The sequence below is a fragment of the Haliotis rufescens genome, unplaced genomic scaffold, assembly GCF_023055435.1.
Source record: "Haliotis rufescens isolate VD_foot unplaced genomic scaffold, xgHalRufe1.0.p SCAF_3, whole genome shotgun sequence".
Taxonomy (NCBI): domain Eukaryota; kingdom Metazoa; phylum Mollusca; class Gastropoda; order Lepetellida; family Haliotidae; genus Haliotis; species Haliotis rufescens.
Window position 1 is genome coordinate 27,620,575 of NW_025964001.1, and position 21,727 is coordinate 27,642,301.

A 21,727-nucleotide genomic window follows, 5' to 3' on the forward strand; every position below is an offset into this window, starting at 1 on the left:
GTGGCCACAAAATGTGACTTTGAAGCTAGTGTCATCGTGTCGGTCTCTGCAATCTACCGTTCGTTTGCTTGGCTTTGATTCAATTATTTAGACCTTTGTGATTCAGTTCAAACTAATCATTTATGAACTGTTTGATTGGCATTCTAGAAGTTGGCAAATAAGCACGGTGATAACAGTGTAAGAATCTACATCCAAACGTCGCTATATGCAATAAACTAAAGTTGTTATCCATAAAGTTTTACGTTTTTCTAAATCATTTATGAGTTGTGATGGTAAATTATTTATTCTAGCTTCTCAGCTTCTGTCATGAATCCTTTTACTAAAACATATAGGGACAACTGTCTTAATGATCTTAATCTTCTCATAGCGTAAGAGGTAATCTGTGTGTGTATATAATCACCATAACAACACTCGACATGTGGGGGCGTGTGTACAAGTAAGGCGGCTGGAGTTGCTTCCCTTCGTAATTTGTTTACACGACGCATGCTCATAGCATACCGGTGCAACATGGCGTCGAAGACGAAATTGGAAGATTTGAATGTCTCCCAAGACGAATTGAAACGAATAGGTGACGCTTTGAAAGATGAAAACTTTCGAAAACTTTTTCTTGAGTATGCTCAAGAGATTTCTGATCCAGAAAACAGGCGTCTGTACGAGCAAGAGATATCTCAAATGGAAAATGAGCGTGGGATGGATGTGCAGTTTATCCATCCGAAACCTGGACATGTTTTGGAAACAAGTGTGAATGGTATTACCAAAGCATTCATTAATATTTGTCATAATGAAAAACTTGCAAAGCCAACAAACACACGACAGGTGGGTCCGAATGGTAAAAGTGGTGTCATGTGGCAGATCCCTCACTCATTGTCTCCTCCTCGTGACGACCAAGATAATGGAGAAAAATGTCAAGTTTTTGATGCCGTTTTCCACCCTGATACGTATAGAATGTCGGAAACCAATGACCGGTTTCTCAAACTTGTACATGATACTGCTATTGATGCCATTGAAAAGCAATTCGATGTGAAACTTGACAGGAAGAATATCAAGAAAACTAAAATGGATTTCAAAGGCATTCCCCAGGCTTCAGTAATTAGGACGAGACAAGGAAATGGTAAGAGAATGAGCAATGACAACAGTGAAGCAGCTGACATTCTGAAAAATATGCCATATCCATATGAAGACAAAACAACAGCAGAAAAAATGAAGGAAAGAGAATCTGAAATTGCCAAACGAGAAGAAGAGGCAAAGAAAAAAGAAGCCAAAACAAAGAAATCTAAAGCAAAAACAGAGACCAAAGTCACTACACCAGAGTACACAATAACCCATAGATCTGACATGGACCTGCAAGAGTACCGCAATGCTCCTGATGCTCGCACTTCAACTCGCCCGAAAGATTTAGTCGTGAAAGTCTTCCTGCCACTTCTGCCATCTGCAGGAAATGTTGACCTTGACATCTTTGAGCAAAGATTGACAGTAGAATCCAAAACACCAGCAGCCTATAAACTAGACATCAAGCTTCCTTTTAATGTCAATGACGATGAAGGAACTGCCAAGTATGACAAGTCAAAGAGATGCTTGACAATAACTCTTCCCGTCGTCCCTTTGGAAACTCCAAAGCTACCATCTTTCATTGAAGATGAGAAACGGATAAATGGAGATGCACATGACACCAGCGAAATCGAAGCTTCTGATACACCAAAAATTGAGGTCTTGTCATCTCTTGAAACCAAGGCTGACAAACCAGATGAAACTGCTGTACATGGTGTGCAGGAATCTAATCAAACTTCTGAAAAATCCACCTATTCGCCATCTCAGTCCACTGCATTTTCATTACCCGATTACACATACAATCAAGACCATGAAACCATCTCATTTATATTCAACGTCAGAAATATATCAGGAGAGACAATCACAAATTCCTTCCCAGACTCCAACAGCATTAGGATCAGTTTTGTTTCTCTTGGTTCAGGCTGTTTCCCTATGTACTATTCTACATATTTGAAGTTTGATCCATCATGCAAGCTTGCTAGTGACCATTGCACCACTGACCTTTCTGATATGAACCTGGTGCTTGTTCTCCTGAAGGACAAATCCAGTCGAGGGATGTGGGACAGATTTGAAGCAGGAGTCGATTCTGCACATCTTGAGGTAATTCTCTAATTATCATATTATTATGTAGACAGGGTATACTGAGGCTGATACAATTCACCAGTGCGACTCTGTATTCAGTGCATTTATTTATGCAATAGCTGTTACATTTCAGTTTGTATTGTTTCACACAATGAAAATTATTTGCACATCAGCAGCCCCCGAAGTTCATGCTTGTCTGCTAGATTACCATTAAAATTGTGCTGAGGAAAGTAATAATCTAATGATGGTTGTTCTCATCGACTAGTAGCATTTGCATGATTTGGGGGCTTATATTCTGAACCAGTTCTCAATGCTTCAATTTTGCTGCAAATTGGAATGTAATAAATCTGCTTGTTCAAGCAGAATTGCCTACAAACTAGAAAATAAGGTTACACAAGTCCTCCAGACTAGTCTACAAAAGACTGCATTTCTATGGCTGCATCAGACATATCAGATTGAAAAAAGACGAAGAAGTCTTCAGTAGTCATTCAAGACCATTTAATGGCAGTCTATTATTTCATCATCATAGGCAAGGCATGGCAGTTTGTCAACACACTGACAACACATGGTTACATAAAAAAGTATGAATCGGGTGCATATAATTGTTGAACTGGCAACAAAATGGCAGACAAACAAAATTACACCCCACTACATGTACACAGCATTGGCAATAGGCTAATAAGCCTTACTCTTCTTACTATTATTGTGCAACAGCATTCATTCATTTACTTTCTGACGCAGATGGTCAACAAAATAGTTGATTGACATTCATGCAGACTTTGTTTTAAATTGTTTATCTTTTGGACAGAGAAGCTCAATACTTATAGCTTGCTGTTTGTGCATCATTTCAGCCCCAGGGGACACCTACAATGTCGCAGTAATTTTAGTAAACCCTTGCTATACAGTAAATATGCTAAAGGGGACCGAGCAAAAGCTTTCTTCTGACATGATAATATTGATGAAGGGATTGTTCTTCAAGATTCAGAGATTTATCACTCAATGTGTTATCTTGGGGCACACATGGTTCAGATGTCATTGTGAAGTCTATTAGACTTGGCAGTGATTGCAAATTCTCTATTTGTCTACAGACTCATTTGAAGCGATGTAATCAAGCCTGGTCCTGACAGACAAGGGCTCCATGATGAGAGCATCCATTTCGGTGTCATATAGTAAGACCGGTCATAGCTGGGTCCTACCACTCACTATTCATACTGTGTGTCTCCCCATAAGGTTTTGGGGTTAAAATTGGTCTCCTCCAACCGATGCTGCTCTTAAGAGGCGACCAGATGGATAGGGTGGTCTGGCTAAATGACTTGGTTGATTGCGTGTCATTGTACCACTAATGTGTGGATCTCTGGATTGTCTGGTCCAGTCTTGATTATTTACAGGCAGTCATCATACAGCTGGAAGATTGCTTGGTGCAGCGTTAAACAACAAACATATTCAGTGGACATTGTGACCATGGGATCCTCGTTTTAGTCAGTTCTACATGTATAGGATATTGGGTTTGTACTTGCCTTGGCATCTCCACAGATCAACCTACTACAATGGGGAGACAGGAGTTGTATTCAGACCCCAAACTGGTAGCCGCCAGCACATACAAATGTAATTGTACAATAGTCAAGAGTATATATCGATGTATATTCCTGAGCATACGAATCTGAGTACCGGTAGATGCTAATCTGTTGTTGAGTGTTTGCTTTTTAATACCCCTGGTTTCAAAAACGGGGGGATATAGCGATCAGCCTGTCTGTCTGTCCTCTGGTTCTGGAGCAGAACTCCTAATCTGTTAAATATTTTTTGTTGAAACTTGCTGTACAGATCAGTCTAATGGTGGACCGGATGACTTTTGATAATTAGGGGATTTTTATTTTTAAAATTTTTGTTTTCTTGTCTTGAACATGATGAAGACAAGTTGGACTTACAGAAAATGAGGGTTGTGGTCGTTTCCCCAGCAGAACTCCAAAAACGTTGAATATTTCCTGATGAAACTTGTATACAGAATAGTCTAGCTGTGAACTGGTGACTTTTCAAGATGAGGGATATTGAAAAATACTGAACAGCATTATCTTTTCTTCACTGAACTGAACATATCCAATGGCAATGAACCAAAAGTGGGTAAAAGTAGCCAAAATTCATTTCTGAATTGCACCAGACCAGAGACTTGTTAGTTTTGGATAGACCTCAAAATACTGCATTTTGACATTTTGGTTGACATGAATACCAAGTTGCACAAAAGAAAACCAGGTTACACTCTGGTCTCATAAATTGATCAAAGTTGAAACACAGGCCGGTCTGCTGCCAGTGTCATAAATTAATGACTCCTGGCTGTAAAACGTAATAGGAACATGCACATATCCTGAAAGTACCCACAGTTTGATGGACTAAAATTGTTAGTTTCTATCACTGCCTGTGTAAGCTTGTGTGGAATGGTCACCTGTAGGTGTAGTAGTCTGTAGAGGAGTTGAAGTTGTATGTTGGTCATCATGGTCATGTTTGGTGAAAATTTGGGAAATTTCTGAACTCAATATCCAATATGGAACCTGTACTTAAAGTCACAGTGATAAGGAGACACCCTAACATTCACATTGGTCTCCTTTTAGCACGTTATACTCAATCTCTCGAACCTCTCCAGACTGCAAGATGGTTTAAGCATAAACCAAGTAAACATGGTAAACATTGTATTGTTCCTGACATGGATGGTTTTTATGGTTCATTGCAAACCATCAAAATCCAAACTTGATATGGATCTTGGATCATGTGGATGGCCATCTTTGATGTTTTCAAAATATCTGAAAAATATAAAGACGTACAAATCTGAAACTTTATTTGTGAGATTCTAAATGTATCAGACATAACTGTCAGTTTGAATACTAACAAATGTTATGCTGAATGTGCCTTGTACCAGGATGCAGGTAATATTGACTTGATTCTTCATCCCACCTAGACAAATGTCCCTCTGTTCAAGTATTGCAAAATTCTAATATTTGGATTTCCTATGATGTCAGTGTATGTGTGTGTCACTGCCAGCATGACCAGCATCATGATGTATAGATAAGACAACACAAATTCTATGCTTAGGTTAGTGAGTCAGAACTATATCTTCAGCGACAGATCTTGGGCCGTTCCTTATATCTTATATTGAATTAAGTTCCTGTTTCCTAGTTGCAAGAATGTGACGGTTCATTATTGAGATCACACATGGCTTATGTGTTGTAATCATCCCAAGAAGTCAATATTGCTTATGACAGCTGCATAGTATTTATTAGCATGAATCACAGGGATCGGTGGTTGTCACATCAGCCACTTTGTCCAGGACCTTTGCTTGTATGATTATAACATTTCAAAAGCATAAGGAATGCATTTGGTCATGTGTAATGTATGAAATAAACTCCCTGGTTCATCATAGAATCAGCAAGGTCATTTAGTGTTGCATTCAACACAATGTATTGCAATTAACTGGTGCAAGTAGAATAATAGGTATCGGACCAGTGTGATATCAGTAGGTCACAACTCCTTCTCTGCAATTACGTGACCATGATTACACACAATACAAGGTATTCAACCTTTCAGCTAATTAGTGATGTATCTAGACATGCTCTAGGCGAATATTTGGCCCCTAGTCTGCAGCAAATGTCAGTTCAAACTCTCATTTTGGAATGTTAAATTCAACACCAGTTGATCAGTCCAGCAGCTTTTGAGGCCTACCTGTTTGTATGCAGTCTGGAATTAGGGGATAAACGTGTGTGTTTTCAGATTTAGTAGGTCTAACAGATGAAGAACATTTTCAAAGGGTAACTTAAGACATTCCTATTTATTAAAGTAACTAGCTATATCTACGCACCTACATGGACACAACAATCACATGCCTACATGAACAATGATGAATACAACAATCACATGCCTATATGAATACAATAATCACACACCGACATGAACATGATGAATACAACAATCACATGCCTATATGAATACAACAATCACATGCCTACATGGATACAACAATCACATGCCTACATGGATACAACAATCACATGCCTACATGGATACAACAATCACATGCCTACATGGATACAACAATCACATGCCTACATGAATACAACAATCACATGCCTACATGAATACAACAATCACACACCTACATGGATACAACAATGACACATCTACATGAATACAACAATCACACACCTACATGAATACAACAATCACACACCTACATGAATACAACAATCACACATCTACATGAATACAACAATCACACACCTACATGAATACAACAATCACACACCTACATGAATACAACAATCACACATCTACATGAATACAACAATCACACATCTACATGAATACAACAATCACACATCTACATGAATACAACAATCACACATCTACATGAATACAACAATCACAAATCTACATGAATACAACAATCACACATCTACATGAATACAACAATCACACATCTACATGAATACAACAATCACACATCTACATGAATACAACAATCACACATCTACATGAATACACTATGATTCAGTGTTTTTTTCCCCAATTTCATGTAGCACATCAGAAATTTGAATGATTGTGTATCTTATCGTGCTTATTTTCCTCTCTGTTATCAGATAAAAACTTCAAAGTTACCTTAATCTGTTTATAAATATAATATATTGATCCATAGCAAATCAGTACCTGCACTACCAAACTGGCTACATGGAGAAATAACGCATATATAGATGTTGTCAGACATGACCGTCAGGTTTGTCTTCCTAATGAGGCTGTGATGAAGCCCTCCAGGCGGGTATCTGATGTTGAGCATATTCTCCATGGCATCAGTGTGACCATTGTTATATATAGAACTGCCAGGGTGCCGTGATTAGTCTCCTGTCGACTGCCGTGGTCAGGCAACCTGAAAAGTGTTTGCAATCAATTGATCAGTAGATGAGTTCCAATCATGGTAATTGCTCGGTAATAGAGAGAGAGACTGAGAGCTGTGCAGTTTGAACCAGTGAGGCATAGCTCAACTTGACCCACATATGTGTGTGTGTGTGAGCGTGGGCATGTTATCCTTCTAGAAACACTACCGTGAGCTGCTACACCTCTAGCCTGCCTTCAAGATGCAGTCAGTACATGTGCTAAACACCACCAGTGTTCAAGGTTGAACTGTTGTTGTAAGAGGTACTGTGAGAATGGCAATGGTAGAGACGGTTAAGCCAGGAATGGTGCAGTCAATGCTGCATGTGATGTACGACTATCTATTGCATATCATCGTGTGGGTGTTGGTAAGTAGTGCACTTTCTCAGCTCATACAACTTACCTGCTGGTCATCTTGTCATGTTTGTAGTGCTTTGAAGTGCTAATGCTATATTCAGGGCTACAGGCTTTCTGAAAAAAGGATATTCCGTAGATCGTGACGTCTCCGATGTTTATTTTTACTTCGTTATTTTATCATTTTTCATTGAAAGTTTTCAGGAAATGGTATTGCAGCAGAAATATGAACCTGCGTCGCCAGTACAGTTGACTACCCTGTCAGCATGTTGAAACACGTAATGATGTGCTTGCATGATCCTCGTAACAGGGTTTTACTTCCTTCTAGTTTTTAACTCGCTTCAACATGTTCAAGAGATTTTAGATTCGTCAAGTAATTTTTAGCTCAAATTCTGTGTTGAAAGAACATGCTGTGATTTAATTGCTGGATATAAAATCAAAGGGCTTTTGATATTAAAAATGTCACTTGATCATGATGATATTCATGGCAGTCAGTTGATAATCATTCCTGAGAACTGTGATAATAGTTCTTTCCTGGTGCCTTTGATATTGATGTTGTTTGTAATCTCGAATGTCAGATCCATATATTTTGTGTTGGAGTTCATTATGGACAAACTACGAACATGGGTGAGGGAAGTCTTAAGCTTATTGCTGTGTTTATCATTGTACATGATTTACTACACAAGCATTTTATAGGGATATTCTGTGTGTCCAGATTGGGGATAAATTAGACTGGAATGCTTGGAGATGGTGGCATATGTATAGGATGCCATTTGGGCATGGAACTGACACATGTTAAGCTTCATTTCAAGTGATAAATAAAAGTAAACATGGGAGCATGTGTGCAGAGTTTTAGAAGATTTCCAGACTTTCTCAATAGGTATTGCATAGTTTAAACAGAGGGTGTTTGTGTTGAGACACTGAGTGGAAAAAGTTAATCTGTGTTGTGTGCAAGCTTCTCTTCTCTCCCAAAGTGTCGACAGTATGAGTCCTACGTTCACTCAGTCTGAACAATACTACTCAATTCATGATAGGGATACCGTGCCAGCTTACACTCTTACAGAAGGCAGGAGACAACGACGTGTATAAATGTTTACCCTCACCTGTATATATACTACTCAATAGAAGTTAAGCAACACCCGATTATTTCATTTTACTATAGGGGCGGTTGGGTAGCCTAGTGGTTAAAGTGTTCGCTCGTCACGCCAAAGACCCGGGTTCGATTCCTGACATGGGTACAATGTGTGAAGCCCATTTCTGGTGTCCCCCACCGTGATATTGCTGGAATATTGCTAAAAGCGGCGTAAAACCATACTCACTCACTCATATTACTATAGTTCATCTATCATGGCAGGACAAATTAACTATAGTAATATGAAAGAAACAGGTTTTCCTTAATTTCTTTTGAGTAGTATATATATCACATTTGGGATAAAGATTTACAGGTTAAAGGCAACTGAAAAAAATGCCATTCTGAATAACTTCCCAGTTTGTATTGCAATGTCTGTCATAGTGTTTTGCACACCTCTATTTGTGTGGGATACTGACATGTTGGTGATCTGGTTGTCATGGTTTATAGGGTCAAGTTATGTTATATTATTATCTCCCGCCACGAAGTGAAAGGGGAATATAGCAATGGGTGATGTCCATCTGGCCTTCTGTCCTTCCATCCGTCACGTTTCATTTCTGGAGCAGTACTTAAAAAACCATGAGAGATATCTCAACCAAACTTGGCACATAGATAGGTTAGTGGTGAACTGGTGCCTTTTGATAGTTGGGGATTTTTTAACATTTTATTTTCAAGTTTCCATGGCAACGACTTTGACTGAGACTGAAAATGGTGGTAGTGCTCGTCTCGGGAGCAGATCTGAAAACCGTGGCGTACAATATTTCTTGCCTTGCACAAAACCTGACATGTCATATTGGCAGAGGATATGAGTATTTCATGCTTGTTATATTAAGTTATATTGACAATGTATATTAATTTATGTCTTAATTAATAACCCATAATTCATTTTACATCCATAGGAATTGAATTATGTTTGCACACACTTCACATGTTTAACCATAGTTTACACAGATTTTTAGTTTACACAGCAGTTAGTATTTTAAGTAAGACAAGTGCTTTTCACTATTTTCAAATAGCCTTACTATAGTCACTCATTTGCTTATGTCGATGTTGCTTTGTGATGGGGCGGTCGGGTAGCCTGGTGGTTAAAGTGTTTTTTCTCCACACGCCGAAGACCCAGGTTCGATTCCTGACATGGGTACAATGTGTGAAGCCGATTTCTGGTGTCCCCCACCGTGATATTGCTGGAATATTGCTAAAAGGGGCGTAAAATATAAAACTCACTCCCGCTTGGTGCTGTATGAGCACAGAGCATGTTCCCAGCACATTTCCTTGTACCCTTGGACATAGTTAAGGCTTCGTATCTTGCATATTCAACACAGTGCTCTGATTACTTATGTTGATATGGATCATGTGCAAGAAATCATCACACTCCTTTTTTATCCTTATTGAGACAAGACATCAATAGGTTGTTAGTGTGTTTGATTCTACAAATCTGGGAAGTTTGTGCATGTATGCAGTGCTGAGAAGCTGACAGTGGCAGTCTTTGTTAGCATGTTTGTATGAAGGATAGGGCCTGTTGTCCCAGTGTTAGTGATGCAAGATGAACCTTTTATTGCAACAATGTCAACAGCTTGTGTCCTGGTGTACCAGTTAGATGTGTCATGTGAATCAACAAAGCACACGAGATAAACTTGCTGGGCTAGTTTTACAACCTTCAGTATAAGAAATTGTACTATAGGTTTTCATGTCTTATTGAAAGAATAATATCTACTTTGAGATTTCCTACAATTTTTTAACATCTTTTTTAAACAATTTTATTCTGCATCATTATGGTTCCTGTAAGGTTGATCATGCTGATGAAGGAAATGAGAAATTACTTAATGGTGCTGTTCCCATTGTTGCTATTACTGTGTATTAGAAGTCAATATGTATTTTGGTTATAAGATAAACTCCGTTGAGGTGTGTGAAATACCAGCTGAAAACATGTTAATTGTTGTAGCTTATGCATGAACAGTCTCGGAGATCCCCGTGAAGATCCGGGTTCAAATCGTTCTCCAGCAACGTATGCTTATCATCAGAGGTGACTAACGGGTTCGGGTCGTCAGGCTCACTGACTTGGTTGATGCATGTCATCGTATCCCAATTGCATGGCTCAATGCTCATGATGTCAACCACTGGATTGCCTGGTCCAGACTTGATTATTTATGCCCACGTCATATCGCTGGAATATTGCTAAGTGCTGCATTAAACAACAAACAAGTCCAGCTACAGAACATGCAGAGTTGATACAATTTTGCAGTTAGACTTGTTTGTGAAAACCTGTACTTTTTATTGCAGTACTTCCAATATTTCCTTTAAGTGCATATGTTAATGAAACATAGCCATTTCCTGATATTAAAGGAATTATTCTTGGAAATTGCAGGACACATGTAGAACACTAGGGAAAACTCTGATTGAACATGGAAATCCAGATAACACTGAACATATTGGTTAGTCTGTGGTGTCAAGTTGGAGGAAGATATAGGGTACTGATTTGTTTCAAAGCTATCACAAGGTCATCATGGTCATATGTCTTTGTTTCAATGCAAAATCATCTTATGGATCTATCAACCCAATAATTAAAAATTGAAAAATTGAAAAATTTCAAATTTGCAAAACTCTATGATAATATATCATGTGTATATCATTTTGTATATTGCCAATATTGTTAATATTAGCTAAGTCATTGTAATTGTGCTTACAACTTGTACAATTAGTTAAACTGTAAGTCCAACAAGAACAGTTTAATAATATATTGCCATTGCCATTGCACAACAATAGATAATATATCGTGCAGTTAAATAAATATTGCACGAATGGCAATATATCTAAATAACGTCTTGGAAGAACAAGAATTAAGTCTTAACTGGCTTTTTTGTTTTATTTTTTTCTCATTTAACGACCATGAATTTTCACTAAGATATCCACAAACCAACAAATAATGATATATTGGATTAAGCATATTAGGGTATTCAGTAATTAGAAGCTTGTCATCATCATGATTTAGTTTGTACAGTAGTTTGTGCATCATAAGTAGCATCTAATTGAAACTGAAACTGAAACGTCATCCTGAGACTGAAAGTGTTAAACTGGTAAACCACATTTCCATGATAACGGAAGCAGCTGACTCCTTCGACATGTCTAATGTCCTTGACAGTTTTCAATTTCATTATTGTCTTCATCAAATAGCTGTCATATTTTCCACACAGAAGCACTTGAAGAGGTGTCAGTGATAGAGGATGAGCATGCTGGCCTGGGGTTAAGATAGTCAAGTTGTTTACTATGAAGCAAGCCAATGCCTGACCTAGATGCTCAGTCACGTGATGAGATGACCCCTAGAGGTCAGCTTGTCTGAGCAGTGCAGTGAGAGCTGAGTTGTAGCTTGCTGATTTGATCACTGGCTAGAATATTCTCGTGGTTTCATTGTGTACCAATAATTGCATCAGGCTTGTGGAATAACTTCACTAGAATGCATTTCCAGTTCAACCACTGAAGAGAACTACAGTCCTTTTTCTTGCTGACATTGGTATTTGAAGGTCTAGAAGAAGTTGTTTTGGGGAAGACAGTGAGTATTGTTTACTCTCTGGCTGGCTAACTGGGCGAGTCAACCATGTGGGTTTGAGATGGCTTAACAGGAAGTGGGGAGTTTGTTGTGGGGTTGTGCATCTTTGCATTTGACAACATCCATTTCCTTGTTTGTAAAGAAAGATCAAATATGCTTTCTCTTTTGAAATTTATTGCATTAATGATATTTTCTGTTTTCGTCTTTGTCACCTCCATGTTTGTTTACGATCTTGAATGAGTCATATCAGGAAACTTATTGATGAGAAACCTTATTCTCCAGTGTCATTGTTTAGAAAACTAAATGACAGCTGTTTTGCAAGAACCAAATAAGTGTTTAATTAAAGTCAAAATATTTTTTCATAGTGTGATTTATTCCCAAAAAATCCTTTTTGTAGAATTTGTGTGAAATCCTGAACATGCAGAAAATGAATGTTTGGTAGGAACATATATATATATCTTATGTTGTGTTGCATTAATATTTAGGATGAGTGTTTTCTTCTTTGTATGTTTATTATTAATATTGCCTTGCAAATACACTGAAGTATTTGTTTTAGATTGGAGAATAACCATTTAAGCTTTGGTAACATGCCCAAGGTATGTGGTCATGGTGTCATTATAGTCCGAGGGGTTCTTTCAAAGTGGGGACGGGGTGGAGGGGTAGCCTAGTGGCGAAGACCCGGGTTCGATTCCCCTTATTGGTACAGTGTGTGAAGCCCACGTTTGGTGTCCCCTGCCGTAAAATATTGTAAGAATATTAATATTGCCTTGCAAATACACTGAAGTATTTTGTTTTAGATTGGAGAATAACCATTTAAGCTTTGGTAACATGCCCAAGGTATGTGGTCATGGTGTCATTATAGTCCGAGGGGTTCTTTCAAAGTGGGGATGGGGTGGAGGGGTAGCCTAGTGGCAAAGACCCGGGTTCGATTCCTCTTATGGGTACAGTGTGTGAAGCCCACGTCTGGGGTCCCCTGCCGTAAAATATTGTCAGAATATTGCTAAAAGCAGCGTAAATCCACACTCACTCACTCACTCACTCAAAGTGGGGACACATAAAACCGTTCAGGTGCTTCCTAATGTTAGACAAAATCTCCTTGTTGGAGTGTTCACTGTCAGTTTGATTTGTCTTGTTGAAAGACAATAGAAACAACAATTTTATCAACACATTCTAGTTTTTGTCAGCATGATATTATATGTAACTTGTAACTTGCCATACAGTTTTGATGACTAAAATATTAATGATATTATAATATACTGGCCGGTTGTTACAATTTCTAACTTCCCCAAGAAGTTTTTTAAATTAGTTACTGATGGTTTCAGGTTCGATTCCTCTCATGGGTACAGTGTGTGAAGCCCATGTCCAATTTAGGGTAAAAATCTGTAATATTTCACTGTACACATAATAACAATAATGTTTGAAGTGGTTTGGCAATACAAACAATGCATAACTGTACACAAGAAGTCAGGTTTCTATGAAGTGTTTGTGTGACAATGAACTTAAGACAGCAAGCTTAAACCATGCATACTATGAGTTCAGTTAACATGATTAAATGTTTCGCCCAAACAATTTGTTACTATGAATGCACCATATTACTTGCTCCACTCTTTTTTGATCACATAGATTTAAGAAGATAAATGTTTTTATGCAGGTGTTTTTATTAGGTAATAAAAGAATATTTGAATTGCTAATCATGCTGAATATATGTTGTGGTACAGGTTCCAATAAATGTAGCTGAATTACAATGTGATAGTACAGTCAAATTAACCATCATTTAACATGCTTTTTGTAAGATCTGTTAAGCTTCAAATTCTATAAGCAATGACAATAATACAGAAAAAAATGTATGAAAGATCAACTCAGTTAGTCCTTGAATTTGACTCAAGTATCATGATTTGCAAATGAAAGCCAAACTAGTTTTTCCGTTATATTTGTTATTTAGCAATACCCATTTATTTGAATGATATAGCTGATATGTAAATATTTATTGTAGTATTCTGTGTTGCTCCTTGTGCAGTAGTGACAAGGCTTGGTGTCCACACGAACATTGGGGCCGTGATACACACCACTTTGGCTTGGTTTTCATGTGGAGACAAGTCTCGCCCATAATTGATTGATTTTTGTGTCTCTAGCCTAGCTAACAGATGGCCTTGAAGCTGGCACGAACAAGCTGATACAGTCAATACCAGTAATAAATGAGCAAAATCACAACATTTGCCAGTCGACCTGTTTAATGGCATCAGTTCAATTTGTTTGTGCATCATCATGATCATAGTGAAGCAGAATAGGGAAATGTGACAATCATTTCCATATGTTTATGAACTATATTTCTTGACAAACATTATTGAGTTATATTTTAGAGGGTTAGACTTGTAATTTATTATTGGGACGGGGATGATGGGTGTGGCCCAAGTCATGCTGGGTTCAAGTTGAGGGTTTTGAAATGGACTATACCATTTTGGTTATCAAATATAAACAGTGGCCAATTAAGAGTTCTGATAAAACCCATATTAGTGCTATTGTCTTTTTGTGTGTGTGTGTGTGTGTGTGAGAACTTACTTCTTTGACAATTTTTCATCTGTAAGTATAAAAGGTATGTGTGAAAAAACTAGTATGAAAAAGAAAAGCAATTTGGGACATGGCAAAAAACAACCCAACCTCTTTTTTGATATTTAAGGATGTTTGTTTTGGGGTATGACGTTGTTTACAGTTGGTGGTTATTTCGACCATGGCTGCTGGATGGTGTGATACCAGGATAGTGCATGTCAGGTAACAGACTCAATAGCTTGGCTAAAGGGCGTTACCTGTCTATGGTTTATACAGTATTAAGCTGCAGACTTATTACATGATCCATGCTTACAATAATTAGATTGCATAGGTTGGATCAGGTTGACTAGGAAGCAAACATGATGTGGAAGTAAGTAGCATGGGCATGTATTGAGTGGAACGTGATCTAACAGGAACATGAATGATGAAGGAAGCTTCTCACTGTTCTTGATGGCGGAACTGATATAACACTTTCAGCATATACTCTGTTGTCAGGTCACACGTTTCTCATGTTATGGTTTTCTTTAACCAGATACCTTGGGCATGTTGAGAAGGTCAGAAAAGAGGGAAGGTAAAAGACTGCAGCTCAGTATTTGAATTTTGCGGAGATGGAGGTGGGCGGGGGAAGTGGTGTTTGAGTTTATGTTGTGTTGGTTAGAGAGGGACCAGTTGTTTATGATAGGGGTGGGTCAGAGGGAATCAGGAGGGTCACCAAAACATTTGGCAGTCTCTAGGGGAGGGTCATAAAAGATAATACACATATTTGGGGAGGGTCACGAAACAAAATGTACAAAGACTTGGGGAGGGTCATCTAAAAATATAACAAGCATTAGAGGAGGGTAATTGTTTTCAGTATGTTAGTGCACCAAAAGTAATTCTCTGTTTGATTATCACAGCTACATGTTTTTCTGTCTTATTCATCAATATAGTGCGGTCGTACAAATGAACTATTTTTCTTTTGTTTTCGGATTATTTTTTTTGGCTGCTGTTGTTCAAGCCTTATACCAGAAAATGAAAGTGTAGCCTTGCCCTCTTCTCTTCCTACGGATCATCCTAGTGCTTAGGTTGTTACTGCATTTTCTTTGAAGCTTTTTTGAACCTTTTCGAGTTCTATTTCAGCAGGGACATAGAATCAATTGAAGGCTGAGCCTTTTTTCTTGAACATTTAAAAAAACCTGTTCCATATTCATGATAGTTTAATCATTTAACTCTGCACTGAGCCGAGGGGTATAGGTCTTGTGATGAAGACTCTTGAAACTTAGAATTCAGAGGGGTTCACATGTGCATGAATGGATTATTGGAAAGTTGTGGTCTTGTTGATGGTAAAGCTCTCAATTTCTTTGTGTCGTGCCAGTGATGGGTAGTATTCTTTATTACGCACAGGGTTCGATATAACTCAGTTCATAAAAATTGTATGTGCATGAGAGCAAATCACGCGCATCAGTGTATTGTTTATGTCATCCGGACGGCATATTATATTAATCTTATTGTGATGTAAGGTCGGAATGATGTCTTAGAGGAAGATTCTTGACATCGTTGTAGAAATGTGGTTTTCTAAGATGGCGGGCATGATCAGTGCATTTTTCTAATAGGGACCTCAAAAGGATTAAGAAGTAATGAGTAATAAAGAAAATATTACACTCGCATACTCATTGTAGAATAGGTCTTCACTCGAAGTCTTGATTATCTACAGATCGCTGTCATCATGGTCATATTGCTGGAATATTGCTGAGTGTGGCGTTAAACAAGAAACTAACCAAACATTGTACAAAACTTATGTTTCAATTCAAACACTTTTGAAATAAAGGATTTTTCATGACGGTTGTCCTGATGGACTGACTGACTGACTGACTGTGTAGTAGCCTATATGACAGTCCTCCTGATGCTCTGTGTCTTGTTGTAGGAGAAGCTGTTGCTGACGGATGTGAGTCTCCAGAGGCAACTGACAGAGCTAGACGAGGAGGCCGAGGAACTAGAAGAAGCCCAGAGACATCCTGGACACAGTCCCTTCCTTCAAGTGACAGAGATGAAGGATAAGAAACTTACCATTAACATCAGGGTAGGTTTGTTTGTTTGTTTGTTTGTTTGTTTGCTTATTTATTTGTTGTTTAACGCCGCACTCAGCAATATTCCAGCTTTATGACGGTGGTCTGTAAATAATAATGTCTGGAACAGACCAGACAAGCCAGTGATTGACATCACAAGCACTGATCAACCCAATTGGGATACAATGACATGCATCAACCAAGTCAGAGAGTCTGACCACCTGATCCCTATAGTTGCCTCTTATGACAAGCATAGTGGCCTGTTATGGCAAGCAAGCATGGGTTGCTGAAGACCGATTCTGTCCCCGGATCTTCACAGGTCTCAGGGAAAGTGGTGCTGGTGTCACAAGAACAGCCTTCTCAATTGTGCTGAGGACAATTTAACATCCAATGCTTGTAGTCCTCATTGACTAGTAGCGTTTGAGGTGCCTGGGTTCCATACTCCACATTGGTACAATATGTGAATCCCATACTTAGTGTTGTGTTTCTGTGAAACTCCTCCCATTTGATCATGTGGTGTCTCTGACACTATAACTATGGTATGTACTCTTTAAAGTGTGTGTGAATGGGGATGATTGAGTGATATCTGTGCATTACCTTATTTATTAGTATAGTGGTATGTTGGGTTTATGATATAATGATCATGAGGGTGTTGAAACTATGATGTAATTGTCAATATTTAAGTTGAATCAACAGGATGATGTAGAAATATACATAAGAAAATATAAGTATATTTGAAAATATTGTCAATAAATATGCACAGATATGATACAAGTTGAAAAGGCCTTCAGAATAATGTTTTACATGAACAATAATATTATTTTCCATCACCAAAATCTGACTTTGTTTTATCTTAACATTGTCTTATTGCAACGGCATTGTGGTAAAAGTTACATTAATGTACGTTTGGGATTGCACGGAATCAACTCTGTTTTGCAGGCTCCGCTTCAAGATGAAGAAGACAATGAGTACGACCCACCATCTTCAGCAGATATAGAGGTGGTCCACAAGAAAGCGCTTCCCAAACTACACAGCATTCTGAAACAGAGGACTTTATCCGAGTCCAGTGATGATCATCTTTGCAGCGGGGCAGAGTCGCGCAGCAGTGAGGCGTCGCGCAGTGGGGGAGAGTCTCCTCGGTCTGGACAAGAGGACAGTCCACTTGAGGGCTGCTGTAAGAAGTCTGTCACCTTCAACAGTCACATCGACAGTGCCACGTACAAGAAGAACACCGCCCCAACCAGCATGAAGACTGCTCTGAGGAGTAAGCGAAGGCGTGCCAGGAAGAAGGAGGAGAAGAAGGTTAATGGAAGAAGACGCAGAAACAGTGGTTCTGAGGGAAGCAGTGGGGAGGAACTGAGTCACGACTCTCACTCCCCTGCGGAGGACAAGGAGGAAGATGATCACTTTGAGCAGATTGCTGAGGAGGATGAAGGAGAGAAGGTGGAAGGCAAGAAGGGAAGAAAAGTGGATGCTAAAGGAGCAAGGGAGGGAAGTGTGAAGGCTGAAAAAGATAATAAAGATTTTAGGACTAGTGCCACTGATGCTGGCAGTGAGATGAGTGTGTGTGAGAAGAAGAAGAAAATGGTGGCGGCGATCAAGACCAATGTGGCAGCATGTTATAATTCCCAGGCAGCTGATAGTGATGATGATGGAAATGATGATGATGAGAGGACTTGCACAGAGGTTGCTCCTTGTGTGAATGATGTGTACGAGAAGAATGAGAATCAGGCAGCTTGTGAGGATGTGAAAGATGCTTCAAAAAGCTTCAACTTGTCATGCATGGAAGGTGGGGAGGGTGATAATGTTGTCTCAGCCAGCAACATTTCTGGCCCTGAGGATCTCAGAAAAGCAGCTGAAGCTCAGGATTCCTCTGTCATAAAAGTACAAGCAGAGAACATTGATATTGAGTCAGGAAAGTGCAACGAATCTGAGAAGATCAAGGTACCATTGATACAGAATGGGGAAGAATGTAACAAGGGAGACAACTCCAGCAATCCAGGCAACAGTGAGATCGAGACAGTTCTCAGCTGGGAGGAGCATGGCACTGGCTTGGATCCTAGTGACCACAAGACACAATGTGCCTTCAGCTTCAGCAACTCTGTGATTTACGACCTTGATGTCGATTAAAGATTTCTGCTACTTTCATGGTGGCAATACATATAGTAACACTGAAGTTGTTACATATTTGGGGAATTCTTTATTTTTTATAGATTTTGGGAAACAAAGCATTATAATGGCATTTGGGAACTGATTAAACAAGAATTAAAATAAATGTAAATAACTGCATTTACTTGTGTAATTACTAGCATTTAGTATGTGTTTTTGTTTGTTTTTTTCTAACAAAAATCTTCTTAATAGGATAATGTTTTTGTTATGTTGTTGATGTGATAGCTTCTTGAATTAGGGCAATAATACCATATTATGAGTATGAATTTTGTATTTTTGAAAGTACCACATCCCAGAATGTGATAGTTCAGTTTTCACTGAATCTGCCTGATTGGTGCATGACCACAGTTTTTGTGGTAAGATGTTTACATATGCTTGCATTGAATTGTTTGTCAAATGATACATGGTGATGAAAAAACTGCATATTTCTCCCCTAAAATCACAGGAGTTTTGAAAAACTATTTTGATGAGATAGAAACATGATAATATTAGGTACATAATTTTTGGCTATGATTATTCTGATGAAAATATATTTTCTGTACAGATTCATAGATTGTACTATATTCTGTAAGAAGTTTCTAAAACATTTAAACAGAATTTTCTGACTGTATCTTTAGTATCAAAGTAACAGTTCAGGTGCTTGTCTTGTCAATATTCAATGTTATTTTTGAATAATCCTTGTAAGATTAACTTTTATTTTACTATCAACCATTCATGAATATTCTATTACATGCATTGATTATTGTTTAGTTTAGATAATCTGTTTGCTGAAATAATATCATTCCATTTCAAATGTAAAGTATTGTTAATTTTTGTTTCCCCTGACTTGACATGAACAAGACAATTTTGTCAGTTGTCGCCCAACGCTCACATCACATATAAGTGATTCCTACAGATTTAGGTGAGATTTTCAGAGTGTCCTCACTTTTACAGTCACTCTGATCCATGCTCTCACTTGTGAAAGGTCACCAGATCACTGCGGCACGACATATTAGTCTATTTTATATGATACTTAGATTTTGAAAAGGTGTGTGTGCTGTGTTGACAGGTAAGGTGTCTGAAAAAAGGTGGCTGCATACTCCCTGCCGGCTCCCCCCAGGATCTGCCAGTGCATCAGTAGTGTTACTTTAGGTGCTTTCATCAAATTTCGTTTATCACTGTTTGTGTATAATGTGATTGATAGAGCTTGAATTTAGAACTTAGACACTCATTGCATTACTGACTTTTTGGCCAAGATTGTCAAAAAGATTTGATTATATCAGGAAGTATGTTGTGCTTGATGTGTATATTAAGGGATGCATGCTTGCATCATGTGCACTATGTTTTTCTTCTTGAGAAATCCAAACTTGCTTCACTGATGATAAAATACCTGTTGTATCAATGTGATTAATCACACAATTGAACATGTTTTATGAACTTAATTGATGAGCAGCTTGAGTGAACGATTTATCTGACAATCCTGAATTCTATCAGAAGCAGTTAACCATTTGACATTGACTTTGTTTGGAATCGTGATTTCTGACAATCGGTCTAAAAAAACATTTGTCATGTTTATACATATTTTGTAGTGATGTTTCATTTCCATTTTGTATTAGAAACTTGCCAAAACAGTTGGTCATCACTTGTTAACATTTGTTATTTTGTATTTCACACTTTGTATTTGTGTATGTGATAATTTGTATACAATATGTTTGTTGATTGAGCAGAGTTGAGTGGCATGCTTCGATTAGAGCAAGAGATGGGTGGACATTGGATGCATGGATTGGGAATATCGATTGAAAATAAATTCCTGGACAAACACGTCTTTTGTCTGTTATGTATCCTTTGAGTTGTACTGCATACATGGCCTGGTTTAATATTTTGGTTTTCTATTTATGTTGAAGATTGACTGAATGTTGTTCTGTGTTGAAGTCAGCCGTATTCCAGCTATTTCACAGCAACCTGTAGATAATATGGGCTAGGCAAACCAGTGGTTGACAACATGAGTAACTACCCACATAATCATCGAACAATGACACATGATCAACCAGGGCACTAGGGCTGGGAAGAGTCCAAATTTACTACCCGGGTACCTGACACCCTATCACCTGGCCCTACCTGGTTACCCGCTATAGGTCTCAAGAGTTGGGGACAAAATGTCCGAATGGGAATTGTTTTACCGCAGCCCTGGCACAAACTATTTAGATACACGTATAAAACGATCTGATCATGCATATACTGCAGATGATAGATGCTTTATCCTTACTCAACAGAGTGAGAAAGAAATATGAACATTAGCTATACTTGTAACCGTTGAGTTTTATTGTTAATGTCATTAAACGATATGTCACGTGACTAACCACGGGTCCGGGTAGTCATGTGGGTACCCAGTTCCTACTGAGGACCCACCCGATCCGACTACCCGAGTTGCCCGTCCCATCCCTCCAGGCCACACATTGTAACCAATCGTTCACTGAAGGCCCGATATGATTCACCACTGTGGACCTGAAGAAACCTGTGAAACTCTTTCTGGTGTCTCTTGCCCTGCTAGTAGTTATTTCAGGTCATCTCGGCATGTGCTATAAGTCCCCCCAAAAGTGATTCAGGTCTTCAATGTTAACCAGTCTGGTGAAACCCATAAGCAGTGTATGGAGCTAACAAACCATGGATCTTGGTCAGGACGAATCTGAGATCAAAACCCACGAACATTGTCCTCTTGCGCGCCTAAGGGAGGCAACTCTGTATAGCGAGTTACCATACCTGGTCAGTCCACCTGTGACCTAGGGCTGGGAGGGAGAACTCGGGTCGCGTGGGTCCTGAGTAGGACCAGGTTACCCAAAGGACTACCCGGACCCGTGGTTAGTCACGTGATATATTGTTTAATGACAAAAGCTCACATAAGCTCAGTGGTTACACCAC

At 38.7% G+C, this 21,727-nt stretch overlaps 1 protein-coding gene across 1 annotated transcript; it reads left to right on the forward strand.

Annotated features, from left to right (window-relative positions):
• Nucleotides 1-481: 481 nt before the first annotated feature.
• On the forward strand, nucleotides 482-20,629 carry LOC124145180 (protein kintoun-like). The gene is made up of 3 exons (XM_046514870.2): nucleotides 482-2,148; nucleotides 16,519-16,674; nucleotides 17,600-20,629. Exons 1-3 carry the CDS (start codon nucleotides 484-486, stop codon nucleotides 18,788-18,790), a joined length of 3,012 nt encoding a protein of 1,003 aa, XP_046370826.2. The 5' UTR covers nucleotides 482-483; the 3' UTR covers nucleotides 18,791-20,629.
• The last annotated feature ends 1,098 nt before the right edge of the window (nucleotides 20,630-21,727 follow it).